At 50.2% G+C, this 18,665-nt stretch overlaps 1 protein-coding gene and 1 long non-coding RNA gene across 3 annotated transcripts in view; one reads left to right on the forward strand and one right to left on the reverse strand.

The window, feature by feature from the left end:
• The window catches only part of ABCC1 (ATP binding cassette subfamily C member 1), a 146,297-nt gene that overhangs the window by 98,353 nt on the left and 29,279 nt on the right, over positions 1-18,665 (forward strand). For both annotated transcript variants that reach the window (XM_059693270.1, XM_059693271.1), the window contains exons 14-19: positions 2,100-2,187; positions 5,812-5,887; positions 7,931-8,057; positions 10,460-10,636; positions 12,934-13,101; positions 15,025-15,208. In XM_059693270.1, coding sequence (XP_059549253.1) covers positions 2,100-2,187; positions 5,812-5,887; positions 7,931-8,057; positions 10,460-10,636; positions 12,934-13,101; positions 15,025-15,208 — 820 coding nt within the window. The remainder of the gene's footprint in view (positions 1-2,099; positions 2,188-5,811; positions 5,888-7,930; positions 8,058-10,459; positions 10,637-12,933; positions 13,102-15,024; positions 15,209-18,665) is intronic.
• On the reverse strand, positions 3,014-4,689 carry LOC132233121 (uncharacterized). Its single transcript, XR_009452563.1, has 3 exons — positions 4,482-4,689; positions 3,932-4,168; positions 3,014-3,438 (listed from the first exon to the last, which is right to left on the reverse strand). It is a non-coding gene; the product is annotated as an uncharacterized LOC132233121 (long non-coding RNA).

Raw genomic sequence — 18,665 nt, forward strand, 5'->3', positions numbered from 1 at the left:
AGGAACTCATATACTGAGGATTAATGCAGCCAGGCTTTCCCGTGCTCAGTAAGATGCTTTCTGAAGTATTTATTCTATTCCAGTCCGCAGTGTTCCACCCTCCCCTATCCCCTGATCTGTCTTTTAAACAATGCTTCTCTTGACGCATTAAATTGATTTCACCAGCCACTAATAGGCCTTGACCCACCATTCCAAAACCCCCAACCTAGACCACCCCCCAGAAGCCCTAAAATTCATGCCGTGACTCTTAGGAGAGGGAACTGCTCTCTCCACTTTAACACCATTTGAAACTCCCACCACTTGCCTGCCGATCGTGTTTTTCACACTCTTCTGCCTCGTGTTGCACATATTCAGGTTGAAAACCCCGTTTTCAGCCGCACAGAGGAATCAGTCTTAAGATTTGGTTGTACAACTCTGGTTGTAGGCTTTATTTAAAAAAAAAAAAAAAGCGGATAAGACCCCTTTTTATTATGAAACATTTCAAACATATACAGAAGTAGAGACTAGGATAATGATGAACTTTGTGTACGCATCACCCAGATTCAGCATTATGTCACACTTGTTTATCAGGTCCTTTTTCTATCCCTCCACCCCCCTTCTTCCTCCCTCCCTTCATTTCTTTTTTTTTCTTTGCTGAAAATTTTTAAAACAAATCCAAGACCTCTTGGCCATTCACCCAAAAATACTTCTTCGTGCCTTTCTTCTTGCATAGCCGGAACACCGTTATCGCGCCTAACAAAACTGACAGTGCTTTCTTAAAGTAATACTCAGCCCAGCTGCAAACTTCCCAGCTTTGCTGGCAGCGGCAGGGACAGCACCAGTGTTAGACCCGTGGGGTCAGGCCGGACCTGGGTTCAGCAGTCTCGGTACTTGCGTTCTGGCTAGGGAAGAATTCAGAGCCAAGACTCAAACCATAAGAGAACATTTATTTGGAAAATCTCAGAGGTTGAAGAAGGAACGCGTAGAAAAGATGGGCTTAGGAAACAAGTTACAGAGGTACAGGAGGGACCCTTGGAGCTTAGGAGTGAGGAAGGTAAAGGTGAGGTGCCTGGGGGGGGGACGGTTACGGGGCTGGGGAAAGGCGCAGGCCTGCTCCCAGGAGGGAGAACTGCTAGGTCCTCTGTCTTAAGGGTTTAAGGGCGGAGATCTTAGGGGAGGTCCCAGGAGAAGATCTCAGTAGAATATTCTGCAGCTTTCCAGGTGTGTCCTTTCAGGGTCAGTGCAGCTGGTCCTGAGGTCAGCAGTGGTGTCACTTGTCTGGTTTTGCTGCTTTTCGGGGCCTGGAGCCGAAATACAACTTAAGGCTTAGATGTTATCTCTAGGGAGGGAAGGTCAGGGGTCCAAATCCAGTGCCCAGCAATATGAAAAGGTCAGGGGTCCAACCTGCATGACCAGGGATATGCTAGGGGAGGAAAGGTCACCTCAGGGTGAGGTTCTGCCCTACATTTGTCCTTTGCGAGGCACTCGGGGCTTTCCGCCCTGTGACTTTCTGTATCTGGCTCATCGCCTTCGCTCTGCTCATGTCTAACTGCCTAACACAGATCGTCTCATTAATGTCTTTACAGACGGGCCATTTGAATAAGAACCGTTATGTGTGTGTGTTTAAATCTATTTTTATTGGGATATATTTGACCTATAACTGTAAGTTTAATACATTGATATATTACAGTACGATTACCACCATAGTGTCAGGCAACACCTCAGTCACGTCACAGTTATCATTTCCCTTTTTGTGATGGGAACAGTTAAGATCTAGTCTCTTAGCAACGATGCTGTACATTCAGTCCCAGGACTTACTCATCTCCTCGCTGCTCATTTGTGCCCTTAAACGGGACCATTGCCTTATGTTTAAGTCCCTTTGCATCTAGGAAAGTCCTTTTTAATACCGGTTGTGGGATTTTAAAGGAAACATATTAGAACTGTTTTACTTGTTATTCTAAGGTGAATGCTGGTTTGGGGAAATGCAGAGCCTTCAGAAATGAGGGAGGGTGTGGGCCCTCTGCACCCAGGGCAAACCCACTGAATGTTAGCCTGGGGTCTGTTTTGCAAAAATCCTTTCAAAAATAACCCTGCCTTGTGTATGGTTGCTTCCTGTGTAGGCGAGTGTCTCCCTCAAACGCCTCAGGATCTTTCTGTCCCACGAGGAGCTGGACCCCGACAGCATCGAGCGACTGCCCATCAAAGACGGTGTGTGCGTTTGGTCAGGATGCTGCCCTCACCTCAGCTGTCCTCCGTTTGGCTTTGCCCCGCAGCTTGTCTGTGAGGCCGCAGGGAGCAGGATCTCTGCAGAGTGGGTGGACTCTAGGGCCTTGTCTTGCAACTCCCAGGGGGGTGAACTTGCACTTCTGCTTTCTTGCTGAGAGGCACCCGTGGGCAAGGCCTCTCCCTGAAGGTCAGCTTCCGGAGTACCTGGACTTCGATTCTATTCTGGGCAGATGCACAGGCAGAGCTAGGCTGTTGGAGGCTGGCCAGTTGTGTGCACTTGGGCAGGTCCCTTCACTGCTCTGAGACTTAGATTCCCCATCTGGATAATGGGAATGAAGTACTTTTCTGGGGCAGAGGGTTATATGGGTTTTTATTGGTAAGTTCGTTTATTTTGTAGCTTATTAATGCATCCTTTCCCAGCCAAGGCCCCCGACCAGGGGTCTGATCCATGGCTGTGTCTACAGGCACTTAATCATCGGCTTTAATAGCACTCACAGCAGCGGCCACTTTCATGTCAGTGACATTCCCGCCATGGTGCTCTGTTCTAAGGACATCGATGTGATATCCCATCCGCTGCTCCTGTGGCACAGAGAGGGGAGGGAGGCTGTGGAAACCCCCCTTTTACAGATGAGGAAACTGGCCTCAGTAACTTGCCCAGATCTCCCAGCTAGTACAAACTGGGATCAGGATCCACACGACAGCCTGTGCTCTTAGCCACTGAGTGGATTTGTTGTAGGCGGTGGAGCAGCACCAGGTGTCTGACGGGTGGGGTCAGACCAAACCTGGGTTCAGCAACCTCGGTACTTAGGTTCTGACTAGGAAAGAATTCAGAGCCAAGACCCAAACTATAAGAGAACATTTATTGGGTAAATCACAGAGGTACAAGTAATTCCTAAAGAAATGGGCTTAGGAAACAAGTTATAGGAGTAAAGGAAGGGCCCCTGTGGGAGTGAGGAAGCATGGGGCAGGGGGAGGGGGAGGGGGAGGGGAAGAGAGAAAGGCACAGGCGTGCTCCCAGGAGGGAGAGCAGCTGGGTCCTCACCCTAGGGGTGTTTTGAGTGGAGACTTTAGGGGAGGGCCCAGGGGAAGATCTAAATGGACTGTTCCGCAGTGTTCCAGGTGTGTCCTTTTCAGGGTTGTGGTCTCCACGGATTGATTGGCCGGCACCAGGGCAGGGGGTCATTCAATGCAGCTGGTCCTGAGGTTGGTTTTATTGCTTATCTGGGTCTGGAGCTGAAATACAAGTTGAGGCCTAGATGTTAACTCTGGGGAGGAAAGGTCAGGGGGTCCTGGTCCAAATGCCTGGCCAGAGATAAGCTAGGGGAGAAAAGTCACCCTGAGGGTGAGGTCCCACCTTACAAATGTCTGTTGCTAGGCACCTGGGGCTTCCCACCCTGATCTTCTGTACCTGGCCCATCATCATCATCCTTGCTCTGTTCGTGTCTGTCTGCCTACCACATTTGAGTACCTACTATGTGCCAAGCACTGTTCTAAGGACTTTCTGCGTATTGCCTCATTTACTCCTCATCACAGCCCTCCCTGTGGAGTCCATCCCATTATTCTCAATTCTATTTTACAGATGAGGAAGTTAGGCACAGAGAAGTTAGGTAACTTGCCCAGAGCTATCCAGCTAGGAAGTGGCAGTGTAGGGATTTGAGCCCACACAGTGTTGGCTCCAGCGCCCCATGAATGTGCGTATATATTGGTTATAATGTGTGCACATTACCTGGCACCTCATAGGTTTTCAGGTGTCTTCAGTGGTGTGTAAACACCCAGCACAGTGCCTGCCAGCCCAGGAATGGTGGTCATTACTGCTCTAGTGCGACTGAGAAGATCTGCAGCGTGTTCAGCTCAGGCTTGGCACTACCGACGTTCCGGCAGATCGTTCTTTGCTCTGGGGTGGTTACCGGATGATGAGCAGCATCCCTGGCCTCTACCCACTAGATGCCAGTAGCCCACATCCCTATTTTTTAAAAAATGTTTTTACTGATTTTTAGAGAGAGAAGAAGGGAGGGGGAGAGATAGTAACATTGATGAGAGAGAAACATTGACTGGTTGCCTCCCGCACGCCCCCTACTGGGGATTGAGCCCGGAAACCCGGAATGTGCCCTGACTGGGAATGGACCTGGTGACCTCTTGGTTCATGGGTCAATGCTCAACCACTGAGCCACGGCGGCCTGACCACACCCCAGTTTTGACAGCCAAAAATGTCTTGCTCCCCAAACATTCTTTCCCTTGGGGAGCAGAGTCACCCCCACTTGAGCACCAGTACTCACTGGATGCTGGAATCTTCCTCCTGACTTCCCTGGCCTCTGGTCATCCAGTCCCTGCTGTCCTAAGGACCTTTGTCCCCTCCCCACCAGAGGACACAGGGAGAGGCAGCATCCACGCCAGGGTTAAGTGTCTCTGCATAGCCCAGGGCCTAAATTTGGGGCAGCCAGTGGAGGTTTGAGCTGCTGCAGTTCACAGCTCACTGCAGGCGTCATGTTGCAAAGCCCCACCCCAGCCTCCTGGAGCCCTGCAGACCTCAGCCCCTCCCTTCCTGGCCTGGTGGCAACCTGCTAGGCATTTTGACCTTCAGAGGTTTATCCACACCTCCAGGTGCCAGACCTGGCAGCTTTCAGCCACTTCTCCTGGTCCATTAGCTTGTCAGTCTCAAGTGGCTTTTCTTAAATTTTTTTTCCAGTTTCCTCCTGGTTCTCCATTTTCAGTGGGGATGGGAGGAGGGAAGGAGGGAAAAGGTTAAGTTAGGTTAACCAGTAACTTCCTCTCACCACAACTTTTTGTTTTTGTTTTTGATGTGTGGAAGAATTTTCTTCATTTGATAACTGCAAAACACCCCCATCTTATCTCTAGGTGGTTTTAAGATGGCTCATAATTAGAGTCAAATTTGTGTTTTTTTAAGTGAGGGACATGGAGTGAAAGGAAAATAAGAGGAGGGAAAGTGAATGAGGACAGAGGAGCCCTGCATGTATGCAGGCTTTGTCTTACCACCCTCCCCCTGCCATACCCCACAGCCTGCTTCTACAGCGGATGTGACTGCTGTTTAGAAGGGCCTACTGTGATGAGAGGATGAGTTAGGGGGCAGCCCTGAAACCCAGGAGTTGGGGCGCAGGGCTGCTTTGAACATATAAAGGAAGAGGCCCTGGGGCGTGGTGAGGGCCAAGAGCCAGCCCACGCTAATGGAGAGAAGCCCAGTGCAGGAGGGTACTCCCTGTTGCCGTTGACCTTGGCTTCTGCCCGGCCCTCCCGGCCAGAGCTGGCTGGCGGAACCTCCCAAGACAGGGCGAGGGAAGTCCCTGGCTCCCTGTGCTCCCCATGGGTCCCCCCATCTCTGTGAGATGGGCGTCCAGATGGCGCAACCTCCTGCCTTTCAGGGCGGAGCCCTCTTGCGGTTTCCTTTTGCTTTCTGGGTCTGGGGCCACCTCCAAAATTGCTGGTTGGGTTCTTTAGAAACTGAGACAGATGTAACCAGATGATGCCTAGCGGAACTGTCTAGCCTCTGGGGTTGAACTACACTTGATTAGAAAAAAAATCAGAGCCTGCTGCTCACTCCCAGTCCCGTGACTTCATTGTGCCTGACGCGCTGTGTCTGCTGCTTTTCAGGCGGGGGCTCACACAGCATCACCGTGAGGAACGCCACCTTCACGTGGGCCAGGAGCGACCCTCCCGCCCTGAATGGGTAAGCCAGGATGTGGACAGAAGCACAGGGCTCTGGGCAGACATGGGTTCAGTGCCAGCCACGCTCCAGCTCTATGACCTCGAATAGGTCACTTGCCTTTCTGAGCCTCACTTTACTCATCTGGGAAATAGATGCAGTCACACCTGATGAGAGTGTGCCTGGCACAGAGGGTTCCCTTTCATTGTAAGTGACGGAAACCTTGCACAGATAGGCTTAGGCAACAAAGGGAGATTTTTGCTGTGAGTAACTGAGAAGGGCCACTTTCAGATACAGTGTGATCCAGGAACTCAGTGCCATTAGAATTCTCTGCATCTTGTCTTTGTTCTGCTTCTCTCTCAGAGGGCCTCTCCCTTCATGATGGCAAATGGTCCCTATTCACTCCAGGTGTGGATTAGGACAGCGGTCACCAACCCTTCGGACTTGACAGATCACCAGTGGTCCACGGACCACTGGTTGGTGACCACTGGATTAGGAGACCTGCCTGCCTCTGATTGGCTCAATTTGGGTCATGTGCCCCTCCCTGAGCCAATTACTGTGCCTGGAGAGACCCAGCACACTGATTGGCCAAGTAGGGTCCCAGACTGTGATGCTCATAGTGGTGGCAGGCAGGCTTGAGTCTGTCGTAAGGAATTCTTGTCTGCTGAGATTTGCTCTCAGGAAGGAATTGTTCTCTGTCCTTCCGGGGATCTCCAGCTGCCTGGATCACCCTTTCTCACCCTCTCCTTCCCTGGTACCTTGCCCACAAGGCACACGGTGTCCAGGGAATTGACCTGGCTTCCCGGGCAACTTGTTAAGTGCCTCTTATTTCCTCTGACTGGAGGCCTTGCTCAGTGGTTTCTAGGCCTCCTTCAGGAGTCCCAAAACACAGGGCCAGAAGGGGCCAAATGTATCCCCCATGCCCCTGAGCAAATACCCCCTTCCTGGGAGCCAAATTACAGAGAAAAGGGTCTGTATCACATCTCCCTGAAAATTCATGGTGGGTTGCATGTTTAGGAAGTTCTTCTTTGTGTCTGACTCTACTCCTGCCTGCTTCAATTTTAGCTTTTCTCTCTCATTCTACTCCACAAGTAAATACTCTATGTCTGTGCTCTCATCTTTTCTTCTGTTCTTCCAGAATCAAAGGCTGTCCTGTTCCTCTCCCACCTCGATTCCCCAAATCTCTATCCAAACTTTCTTTCTCCTCAGCCTATAAAGTTATTCCCGTCTCACCTGGATGATTGCAAGAGCTGTTTCCCTGAGCCCCCTAAGCCACCCCCTCACTACACAGGAACAAAAGAATAGTCAGTGCGACCGTGCAGCAGGTCCCCAAGAATCAGACAGTGGGTGACAGCGAAATCTAACAGCATTTCTGCGAACAGGTTGAAAATCCTAATAGCAGCCGTGGAAAAGCACAGCCAGTGTGAGCAACCCAGCAGTGCCCTGGACCCGCCGCCCTTCTGGTGGAGGAAATCCTAGCTCTGACACACCCTGTGACAGGCAGTCACTGCCAGAGCGTGAGCTTATTTTCTTGTACCTGTCACAGGGCAATTTCAGTGGAGGCCACCACCCACCTTCAGGATGGGCCTACCCTCCCTGCCTCATCTGTGTCATTGACATGTCAATCCCTGACCGTACACGCTGCTCAAGCCTTGGCCTTTTCTTAAGGTGTTCTAAGTTTCTGTGTCTGACACATGCTTACTCTTCCTTCAGAGTTCATTTTGAGGTGCCCTCTGCCCCCAGGGCACCTGTGCTGTGCCCCAGGGCAAAGTGAATAGCCCTGCATTTGGCCGATCAGATCACTCAGGTCTCCGTTTTCTCAGATGTGCTGGCATCTCAGCACCTGGCCTGTGCCTCACACAGGAAAGGCCTGAGACTGTTCACTGAGCCAGGCACAGCAGCAGAAACACGGGAGAAATGTCCACATCGTAGAGGCGCTCAACCGCCCTGCCTTCCGCTTCTCTCTCTACTCAGGGTAAACCCAGCTCCGTGGCCCAGGGCACCGGCCCCTGTCGACCTCATTCAGGTGAGAGCATGACTGAGGCACTGTGTGTTGTGTCTTTTCAGCATCACCTTCTCCGTTCCAGAAGGTTCCTTGGTGGCCGTGGTGGGCCAGGTGGGCTGTGGCAAGTCATCTCTACTCTCAGCGCTCTTGGCCGAGATGGACAAGGTGGAGGGGCACGTGGCTATCAAGGTGAGGACAGGGTGAGCGGGAGCCGTGGGGGGCTGATGGCCTGAGAGGAAGGTCAGGTGTGATGCTGGCTTCTCTTTCATGTGGTCCCCGTGCATGAGGCAGGAGCAGCAAGGTCTCTCTCTCTTGTTCTTTCTCTCGCATTCTTTCTGCCCTTCTGTGCCATCCGGGAGAAGTGTCACTTATTTCGTGCTGTGTCCGAGCACCTAGCATCGTGCCAGGTCTGGAGTGGGCACCCAGTACATATTTAGGAAGCACACAGATGTTCCCTGGTCTGCTCACTGTCTCTCGTTCCCTCCCCATCTCTGCTCCTCAGTGTACATCTCGTGACCTCTTTGTCCATGAGTCTTTCTGGCTTGTTCTCTCTCTACGGAGCTCTCTGTGTTTGTGTGTTTGTGTGTGTGTGTGTGTTTGTGTGTGTGTGTGTGTGTGTGTGTAAAAGTAACTAAACTTAAGATTTCTGATTTATGTCATTGGAATGTGATCTTAGAGAATTCTTTTTAAGGGAACTGTTTAAAATCTGAGTGTGTATTGAGTTCTTAATATGGGACTAAAACAGACTGTGGTTTTATTGCATTTAAATACACAGAGTACTGTGAACGAAGCTGTTATCTTCCTCAAGAGAGAGTCTGAGAGGCTGCTTCAGTGAATAAATGAGTCCTTTAGAAATTAAGAGTCTTGTTTTGCATTTAGCTCATTCCCCATGAAAGCCTTCTCCTGGGGTAGGAAAACCTCCCTCAAAGTTTTGTTGGTACCAGCGATACCTGCAGTGGTGTCTGCAGCAAACCCACCTTGTGGGATGTTTTGGGAAATACTGCACACTCTGATTCCCTCCCTCTTGGACACGTAGAATAAACATTAATAAAGTAAAGGCTCTAAGAAATCCTGCAGGGAGAAAGAAACCTATTTAACTTTGGTTAACCCAGCATGGTCCAGCCATATTTGCCCAAACCTTTTTATTGTCTATGCGGAAACTAGTTACAGCCCAGAATTACTGTCTCTTGGAATCTGCTTTTGGAATGCTGGTTTATGCCATTGTCTCTATTTCAGTGCACAATCTTTGTTGATTAAATAATGCCCTTTAGCCTAATATGCATTAGTAGAAAGTATACATTACAGTAGTTGGGTCCAAACTAATATTGTCTAGCTGTTGTTTTAGGAAATGTTCTGTCATTGCTTTCAAATACATGTTATGAAGTAGGATCAATGGTCCACGTGAGCTGGGTTACTGGAAGAAATTACAAATCATGTAGGGACCCACGTCGTGTTCTGTTTCATTAACCCTGGATTTCCCCGGCCACAGCCCTGTTGACTTGTTGGGCTGGACCATTCTCTGTTGTGGGGCTGTGCTGTGCACTGTAGGGTGGTTAGCAGCATCCCTGGCCTCTATCCCGGGACACCCGTAGCAGCCTCCAGCTGTGACAACCAAAAGTGTCTCTCAACATTGTCAGATGTCCCCCTGGAGGGCACAATCACTCCATGTTGAGAACCACAGCTTTAAAGGAGAAAGCTTTTAAATAAAGAAGTGATGGATCTGGAATGGGAGGGTGCACTGAGTATTGGGTTTGATGAGGTTAAAGGTTTATTTGTGATGGTTATTTTGCCCGGGAAGGGAGTGCCTAGCCCTCTTCTCATGGCCTTCTTGATACCTTACATTATGTGGGAAGAAAGACACCACAGCTTTTGAAATGGACGATTTTGACACAGAGGTCCTTGCTTAAATTTCATCAAGGAAATTTCCTCAAGACATGCTTTCCTGGTGTTCCTAACTAGGTCTTTTTTTTTTTTTTAATATGTTTTATTGATGTTTTACAGAGAGGAAGGGAGAGGGATAGAGAGATAGAAGCATCAATGATGAGAGAGAATCATTGATCGGCTGCCTCCTGCACCCTCCCAACTGGGGACCGAGCCTGCAACCCAGGCATGTGCCCTTGACCGGAATTGAACCTGGGACCTTTCAGTCCGCAGGCCGATGCTCTATCCACTGAGCCAAACCAGTTAGGGCAGGTCTTTCTTTTTAAAGGACTGTTTAAAGGTCTCATATGTTTTTCTCTTAGCATTTACCACAACTGTAATCAGTAATTTTTGTAATCGATAATTTCCCATTCTTGGGAGGCATTTTAGTCCACTGATGGAGGCATTCAGTGAATTTTTACTAAATGCATAACTATAATCTCACCAATGAGGATTTTGATTCTTGAACTCCCGATGTTGGTCAGTGTGGGTTCTGATCTCAGCTCTGGCATCCGTTGTCCTTTGTGACTCAGTTTACCTCTTGTTGAAACAATGGGTGTGATGCATTCGCTTGTGAAGTAGGGCCTTTCTGGCATGTGGTGAGCTGGCTGCTATCTTGTTAACCAAGTACGTCTCCCTGTCTCTTGCTTTCTTCTCCGCTTGCCATGTAGGGCTCAGTGGCCTACGTCCCCCAGCAGGCCTGGATTCAGAATGATTCTCTCCAAGAAAACATCCTTTTTGGACGCCAGCTACAGGAAAGGTACTATAAGTCTGTGATAGAAGCCTGTGCCCTCCTCCCAGATCTGGAAATCCTGCCCAGCGGGGACCGGACGGAGATTGGTGAGAAGGTCAGTATGTCTTCAGCACGGACCCTGTAACAGTCAGTTATTGCTGTGTAACAATCACAAAAAATCTCAGTGATTTATGATGTTAAACACTTATTCCCTTACTTATGGGTGTGTGAGTTGACTGTGATTGACTGACCCAGACCGGGCTCAGCTGGGCAACTCTGCTCCATGTTGCAGACCAGCTGAGCTTGGCTCCAGACTGGGTTTGGCCCAGGACTGCCCCACATGGCTTCTTTCTGGGGCCTAGGCTGAGGGGGCAGCCGCTCCCCAGGGGTAAGTTATTCTCACGGTGAGAGCAGAAGCCCAAGAGAACAAAAAGTAATGTGATGTCCCTTGGCACACTGTTCTTTCCACCACAAAGTGGGTAGGTCACTTGGTTGAGCCCAAAGACTAGGGACCAGGAAGTGTGCTCTACATTTGTAGTCATGTGACTGCAAAGTCCCATGATAAAGGGCACTATACAGGGAGGAGGGGTGTCAGTAATTCAGATGTTCACAGTCTCTTTCAAATCAGTTATAATAAAATAGCTAACACTTTGAGCATTTACTATGGAGTAGGCACTAGTACATACAGTGCTACACATTTTTTAAAAAATATTTTATTGGTTTTTTACAGAGAGGAAGGGAGAGGGATAGAGGGTTAGAAACATCGATGAGAGAGAAACATTGATCAGCTGCCTCCTGCACACCCCCTGCTGGGGATATACCCACAACCAAGGTACATGCCCTTGACCGGAATCGAACCTGGGACCCTTCAGTCCACAGGCTGACGCTCTATCCCCTGAGCCAAACTGGTTAGGGCCAGTGCTACACATTTTATACATATTTTGTTTTCACACAAGCCTGTGAGATGGGACTTACTGTTCCCCCGTTAGTGGTTGAGGAAAAGGAGGTAGGGAGAGGCTAAGTGACTGGCCTGAACCCCTTCCCACCTCCGGGCCTTTGCACATGCGTTACTGACTGGCCAGCTTGTCTTGGCGCCCCCTGGTGGTCACCTGGTGTGCACCAGGCAAATGCAAATGTTCCACAGCAGCATGAGAGAGCTTTCTTGTCCATTTTCAGTTACAAGACAGTGGCTCAATCAGCTTTCTTAGTTGCTGAATAATTTATTTCATTAGAGGGAAATCTGCCAATCAGCTTTTTGAAATTATTATTCTTTTTTTTTAAGTGCCTGTATGTGCCACTTGGTGACTCCTAATTCTCCTTGTCTGGGTCCCAGCACCAGAATCTGGAGGAAGAAAATATGATTGGCTTAGCTCAGGTCTTGTATCTGCCCCTGGACCAGAAAGCTGTGGCCAGAGGGACCAAGCAGAAAAACCTGGCTGCCAGGACACCATCTTGGTGTGTGGGGATGGAGGGCATCTCTCAGGGAGGCTGGCAGCTAACCCACTGGGTGTCCACTTTGATTCCCAGCCAGATACGGAAATGGCAATGAGTTATCCGTCATGGGAGGGACAGGGCTGGTGCTGTGTGGCCCATGTGGTGCTCTTGTGAGAACTAGAAAATGGTACCTTTCCTGCTAGTGAGTGGGGCTGGGTCCCAGTGCCCGCAGGGTGCAGCCCGCCTGGACTGTGTGAGGCTTCACCAGTGAGTGCTAGATCCAGAGTGAGCTCTCAGAAACCATCAGCTGTTAACCATAACAACAACAATAGCCCTAGACGGTTTGGCTCAGTGGATAGAGCATCAGCCTGCGGACTGAAGGGTCCCGGGTTCAGTTCTGGTCAAGGACACGTACCTCGGTTGCAGGCTCAATCCCCGGCCCTGATTGGGGAGGCAACCAATAGATGTCTCTCTCACATCGATGTTTCTCTCTCTCTGTCTCTCCCCCTCCCTTCCACTCTCTCTAAAAATCAATGGAAAATTGAAAATCCTTGGGCAAGGATTAACAACAGCAAAAAACAAAACAAAACAGTAATAGCAGTAATGATATCGTTGCCACGTCCTCTGGTGCCTTCCATCAGACTCAGAGAGCAGGAGCCTTTCCCGTAGCCAACAACGTTCAGTGTCACCAGCCACCCTTTGCGAAACACCCGCTCTGTCCTGGGTCTCCTCTCAGCCGCTCCCTGGAGGCTCAGGTCTTCTCTCCCACCTGCTTTCCAGGTGGGGCTAATCCTGTGCCGGGCGGGACGCAGACCCGCAGCGGTGCCGGTGCACCCTCCTGCCTCTGCTCTGCACAGCCACGGGAGGGTGCAGCCCTGCTCGGGCTCCGGCCGGGTGTGCTGAACCCCACGCAGGTTGCCCTCCCTGCCTGTCTGGGGGTTTCCCAGCAAACTCACTTTCTGCCATGTGACTCCCCAGGGCGTGAACCTGTCTGGGGGCCAGAAGCAGCGCGTGAGCCTGGCCCGGGCCGTGTACTGTGACTCCGACGTCTACCTCTTCGATGACCCGCTGTCGGCGGTGGATGCCCACGTGGGCAAACACATATTTGAACATGTGATCGGTCCCAAGGGGATGCTGAAGAACAAGGTACCTGCGGAAGGGGCAGGGGCAGGGCTCGAGGCCTGGTTCTCTTGTGCTTTGGTTGTCGGAACGTGTCTCCTTTAGGACTCCTTCACTTCCCGGCTTTTTTTTTTTTTTTTTTTAATTGGACTTAAGAACACTTTTCTAATGCTTCCCTTGGAACCCTTCTCAGGATGGGGGAAGTCCTTGGCCCTGACTTGAAGTCATTGCCTCCACTTGGCCAGAAAAGGCCCCCCTCTTCCTGATTTAACAGTGATGGTGCCGTCAGAGAAAGAAATCCCACCCCAAGGGCCCCTGTGACCGAGCAGGCAGCTCTCCCTTCCTTTCCAAAGTGACCACCGGCCGAGGGACGGAGATTCGGGGAGAAAAACTGCCACAACCCAATAGGGAATGGCTCTGATCCTCTTTTATTATTTTATTTTTTAGAGGGAATTTGGGGGTGGGAGTACTGGTTCTTTCTTTTCTTTTTCTCCTGATTAAAAAAGTAACATGCCCATGGGAAGAGTGTAGGGGATTCAGAGAAACATGAAAAAGTACAAAGCAATTAGGCATCATCGCACCGCTTAGGGGTTTTTGTAATTTCTTTCACATCCTCGTGCTGTGTGTATAAACGCTTTGATGGGGTGATCATGTTGCGCACGTATGTCGTGAGCATTTTGCCACTTGCCTGTTGAAGCATTCCCAGACACACCGCAACAAATTCTGTACAGACATAATTTTTGAACAATAAAAAAATTGTTATTGAAGTCATACAAAATTAAAGAGTACAAAGAGTGTGTGTAGAATTTTAAAAAATGGTCGTCCTGTGTTCTGCACCCAGCTCCTCTCCCAAGGGCGGGGCCAGCCACTGGCCTGCTCTGTTTCAGTCCAGCCCTTTACATTTTTAAGTTGGTGGAAAACATCTGAAGAAAGATAATAATTTGGTGACATGTGGAAATGGCATTGAGTTTAAACATCAGTGTCTGTGAATAAAGCAGGTTGGGAGCACAGCCAGCCCCTGTTCATGCCTGTGCATGGCTGCCATCCTGCGACCGCTCTGAGCCACTCGTTGCCACAGTGGCGGAGGGTCCATAGAACTGAAAATGTTTACCATCTGGCCCTTTAAGGAAAAGTTTGTCAACTCAGGTAAATAGTTTGATGAGTGTCTTCCCAAACATTCAGATCATTAGATAAAAGATAGATACATTGACAAATTTTATAGTTGGGGTGGGGAGGGGGGCGTGGAGTGGGTGGTTACTTAAAAAAAATGAAGCTATTGCATGCAAATTGTTTTGCATCAGAATCCTTTTTGTTGGTAATCCTCACTCAGGGATATTTTCCCATTGATTTTTAGAGTGGAAGGGAAGTAGGGAGGGGTGGGGAGGGGAGAGAGAGAGAGAGAGAGAGAGAGAGAGAGAGAGAGAGAGAGAAACATTTATGTAAGAGAGACACATCCATTGGTTGCCTTTCGCATTCACCCTGACCAGGGCCAGGACTGAACCTGCAACCCAGGTACATGCCTTTGACTGGAAATTGAACCCGCAAGCCTTTGGTGCACAGGCAAAGCTCAAACCACTGCTCAGGGCCAGAGTCCTTTGTTTATTTGCCTACATGTGCCTGGTTCCCTCCCTCCCTTCCATCCTTCAGATTTTTCTTTAAAAATAGCCTTTCCCATCACCTTACTAAAAGTGCAACACTCATCCCACATCAGTGCCCCAACCCCTGTGTGCTGTGTCACTGTCCAGCATGTGGAGTTTTAGTCAAGTCATTCATTTCTCCCCGACCCTGGAATCCGGGGCAGGATCTTCAAGTCCTTCCCTGTTACCACCACCCTCCTCCCTCAGGTGCGGGCACATGTGCTGAATGGGAGCACTCCCAATTGTCCCAGACGCGGGGTGATTCCCGGTCGCACATGTGTGCCGACCCACCCGGTCTCCACTTTGCCCGCAGACTCGGCTCCTGGTCACGCATGGGATCAGCTACCTGCCACAGGTGGATGTCATCATCGTCATGAGTGGTGGCAAGATCTCCGAGATGGGCTCCTACCAGGAGCTGCTGGCCAGGGACGGGGCCTTCGCCGAGTTCCTGCGCACCTACTCCAGCGCCGAACAGGAGCAGACGGAGCAGGACGAAGGTAGGGTGGTGTGCTGCCCCCAGCATGGAGGGGTGGGTGGGTGGGTGGGTGGGAGGGGCGGGGGGCGCCTTGCTGGGCCCCAGTTGTCCCCTGCAGATCTCCATCAGCCACTGGGCCGCTCATCAAGCGTCAGACAGGGGTGGGGCCAGGCCCCCTCAGGAACCACCTGGAAGGACCCTTTAGGCCAGTGGTTCTCAATCTTGGCTGCACATTAGAATCACCTGGGAATCTTTTTAAAATCCTGATTTCTGGGCCTCATCCTCCGGAAATTCTGTTTCTTTGTTATGGGGTGGGGCCACAACATTAGTATGAGGCAAGGTGGTTGAGCCTGCAGGCTTGCAGTTGGCAGGACCTGGTTTGTATCCCAGCTGCTGCTCTAACCAGCTGCGTGACCTCAAACCCCTTCTGAGCCTCCGTTTCCCCATTGACAAAGCAGGGTAACAGCAGAACCAGGCTCCTAGCACCAGAGGCCGATTTAATGTGCCACGTTACGTGAAGCCTCTGGCACCGAGTCGTCAGTAAATGGCAGCTGCTGCCTCTCTTTTACCCCCATGCCCTTGGCACCTGCCAGGTCGAGACAGACCTGCCTCCTCCCCGGCCGCTGCTCCCCGTCCCCCTCCCAGGCCGGGCCTCAGAGCAGGGACAGCCTCGGAGGCACCTTTTGAATTCTGGCTGGGACCTCACCCGTCCTTACTTGAAGCAGACAGGGAAGACTTCTAAGAGTCCTGATCTTCCTTATCATGTGGTGCAAAAGCCAGAGGTTTGGTTTGCAGCCTTTGCCGGTTGCCCTGTGTTCGTGGGTCAGACTGGCAGCTCAGCCAAGCCTCTGCTCACCTTGGCTCCAAGCTCCAGACTTGTGAGCACGGAGCAGTCATCTGATGCCTTTCAGCTTTGGTTTCAGCTGTTGCTAAAAAGAGTGGAACTACACAGAGGTCAGCTGCCCTGTCTCCCTCTTCCAGGAGCTGATTACAGACTTCCTGAGCCTGTGCAATGTGTTTGCTATACACTTGGTCCCCAAACAGGTCTCCAATAGACTGACTGTGTTCAGGGGCAGGGTCACGGGTATGCCGCGCACGGCTCCCCGGACAGAGTTGTCACTGAAGTGTCTGTGATGTGGAGTGCTCCCTGGCTTCTGTTCACAGAAGTCATCTTGCTGAATCCTCCTAGCAGCTCATGAGGGAGGTGGAATTACTACTCCCAGGTCTCTGGCGAGGAAGCTGGGGCTTAAAGAAGCTCGTCCCTTCTGTGCCGGGAGCAGGTGGGTCCCAGGCTTTGTGAAAGGGGCTGATCACTAAGGAAGCTACTTACTGTTCATTGACTTAGTCATGCCACAGGTATGAATTGAGCACCTACTGTGTGTCAAGTACTCATATTATCTTCCTAGGGCTGCTATACTAAAGCACCACAAACAGTAGCTTCAACAACAGAAATGTACTGTCTCACAGCTCTGGTGGCTGGAAGTCTGAGGTGAAGCTGTCGGCAGGGCAGGCTCCGCCTGAGGCTGTGAGGGAATGTCTGTTCCACGCTTCTCTCCAGCTTCTGGGGTTTTTGCAAAACTTGGGCATTCCTTGCTTGTAGAAGCATCCCTATTTGCCTTCATCTTCACATGGTAGTCACCCTGTGTGTCTGTCTCTACCCCTTTTTATTTTATTTTTTAAAATATATTTTTACTAGAGGCCCGATGCACAAAATTTGTGCAAGGGGCTCGGCCCTCACAGCCCAGCTTCGTCCGGAAGAACGTCAGGAAGGCCATCTGGCTGTCAGTCTGATTAGCATATTACACTTTTATTATTACAGACTGGTTTCAGAGAGGAAGGGAGAGGGAAAGAGAGAGAGAAACATCAATGATGACAGAATCATTGATGGGCTACCTCCTGCACACCCCACTCTGGGGATGGAGCCCCCAACTAGGGCATGTGCCCTGACCTGGAATTGAACCATGACCTCCTCCTTCATAGGTTGATGCTCAACCACTGAGCCATGTTGGCCAGGCATAAATTTACCCCTTTTTATAAGGACACCAGTTATATAGGATCAGGGCCCACCCTAATGACCTCATCTTAACTAGTGATATCTACAAAGACCTTATCTCCAAGCAGACACATTTTGAGGTACTTCAGATATGGATTTGCGGGGGTGGGGTGGGGGTGGGGGTATGGGGGAGAGACATAATTGAGCCCATAACAGCACTGTCCTAGGTTTTGGAGAAACAGAAGTGAGCAATGTATAGACAAATCCCTGTCCTCATAGAGCTTAGTATCTAGTGGGAGAGAAAGGCAATAAACAGATCAACAAATATAGATGGTTTCATACAGCATTAAGTGCTATGAATTTTTTAAAAAATGCAAAATAATGTGCTGGGGTGTGACAGGGTGTCACAGCAGCAACTCAGGCAGGGTGGTCAGAGAAGCCCTCTGAGGAAGTGACATTGGCATGGAAAGGAGCCAACAAGGAGAGGTGAGGAACAGTGTTCTGACACAAGGAACAGCAAGTGCAAAGGCCTCATGCATTTGTTTGCTCAGTTTGTTTAAGGAGCAAAAAGGAGGCCAGTGTGTCCAGACCATGGTGGGCAAGGAATGGGAGTGGGAGGTGAGACTGGTGAGGGAGTCACCCTCCAGAGCTTCCGCGTAAGGAGTTTGGGTTTGGTCTAAATGCAGTCGAAAGCCACTGAATGTCAGAGAGGAAGCAGCTTGTCTGAGGACACCCAGTGGCCGCAGGTGGGGGTGGGATCTCAGGCCTGGTCTCTGAGTTTCCAGTCCTCTGCTCCTTCAGTGGCCTCCAGGTCTGCCTGGGGTAGAAGCTCATTCATCCCGCTGACTTAGAGTTTGCCACAGAGGTCCTGGTGATTCTTAATTAGTGCTTTAGTGAGATATGATTCACATACCATGCAATTCACCCAGTGAAAGTGTACAAGCCAGTAATTTATATGCTTAGAGTGGTGCAGCCCAGTCAATTTCAGAACATTTTCATCAGCCCTCAAGAGAACCTTGAATCCATTAGCTGTCACTCCCCTCTTCTCCCAGGCCCCCAAGTCCTAGGCAACCACAAATCTACTTGCCGTCTCTATGGATTTGTCTCCTCTGGACGTTTCATATGAGTGGGATTCTGTAATGTGGAGTTTGGGGACTGACTTCCTTCACTTAGCATGATGTTTTCAAGGTTTATCTGTGTGGTAGCATGTATCAGACTTCGTTTCATTTCCCTTTTTTTTTTTAAATCCCCACCCAAGGATGTTTTCATTGATTTTTGGAGGGAGGGAGAGAGAGAAAGAGAAAGAGAGAGAGAAACATTGGTGTGAGACACATCAATCGGTTGCTTCCTGTACACGCCCCGACCAGGGATCAAACCTGCAACCTTTCTGGTGTACGGAAACTGAGCCACCTGGCCAGGTCCAGACTTTACTTTTTTGATTGTCGAAGAATATTCCATTGTGTGAGCACACCACATCATTTTATTT

This window comes from Myotis daubentonii, chromosome 4 (assembly GCF_963259705.1).
Source record: "Myotis daubentonii chromosome 4, mMyoDau2.1, whole genome shotgun sequence".
Classification (NCBI taxonomy): Eukaryota; Metazoa; Chordata; class Mammalia; order Chiroptera; family Vespertilionidae; genus Myotis; species Myotis daubentonii.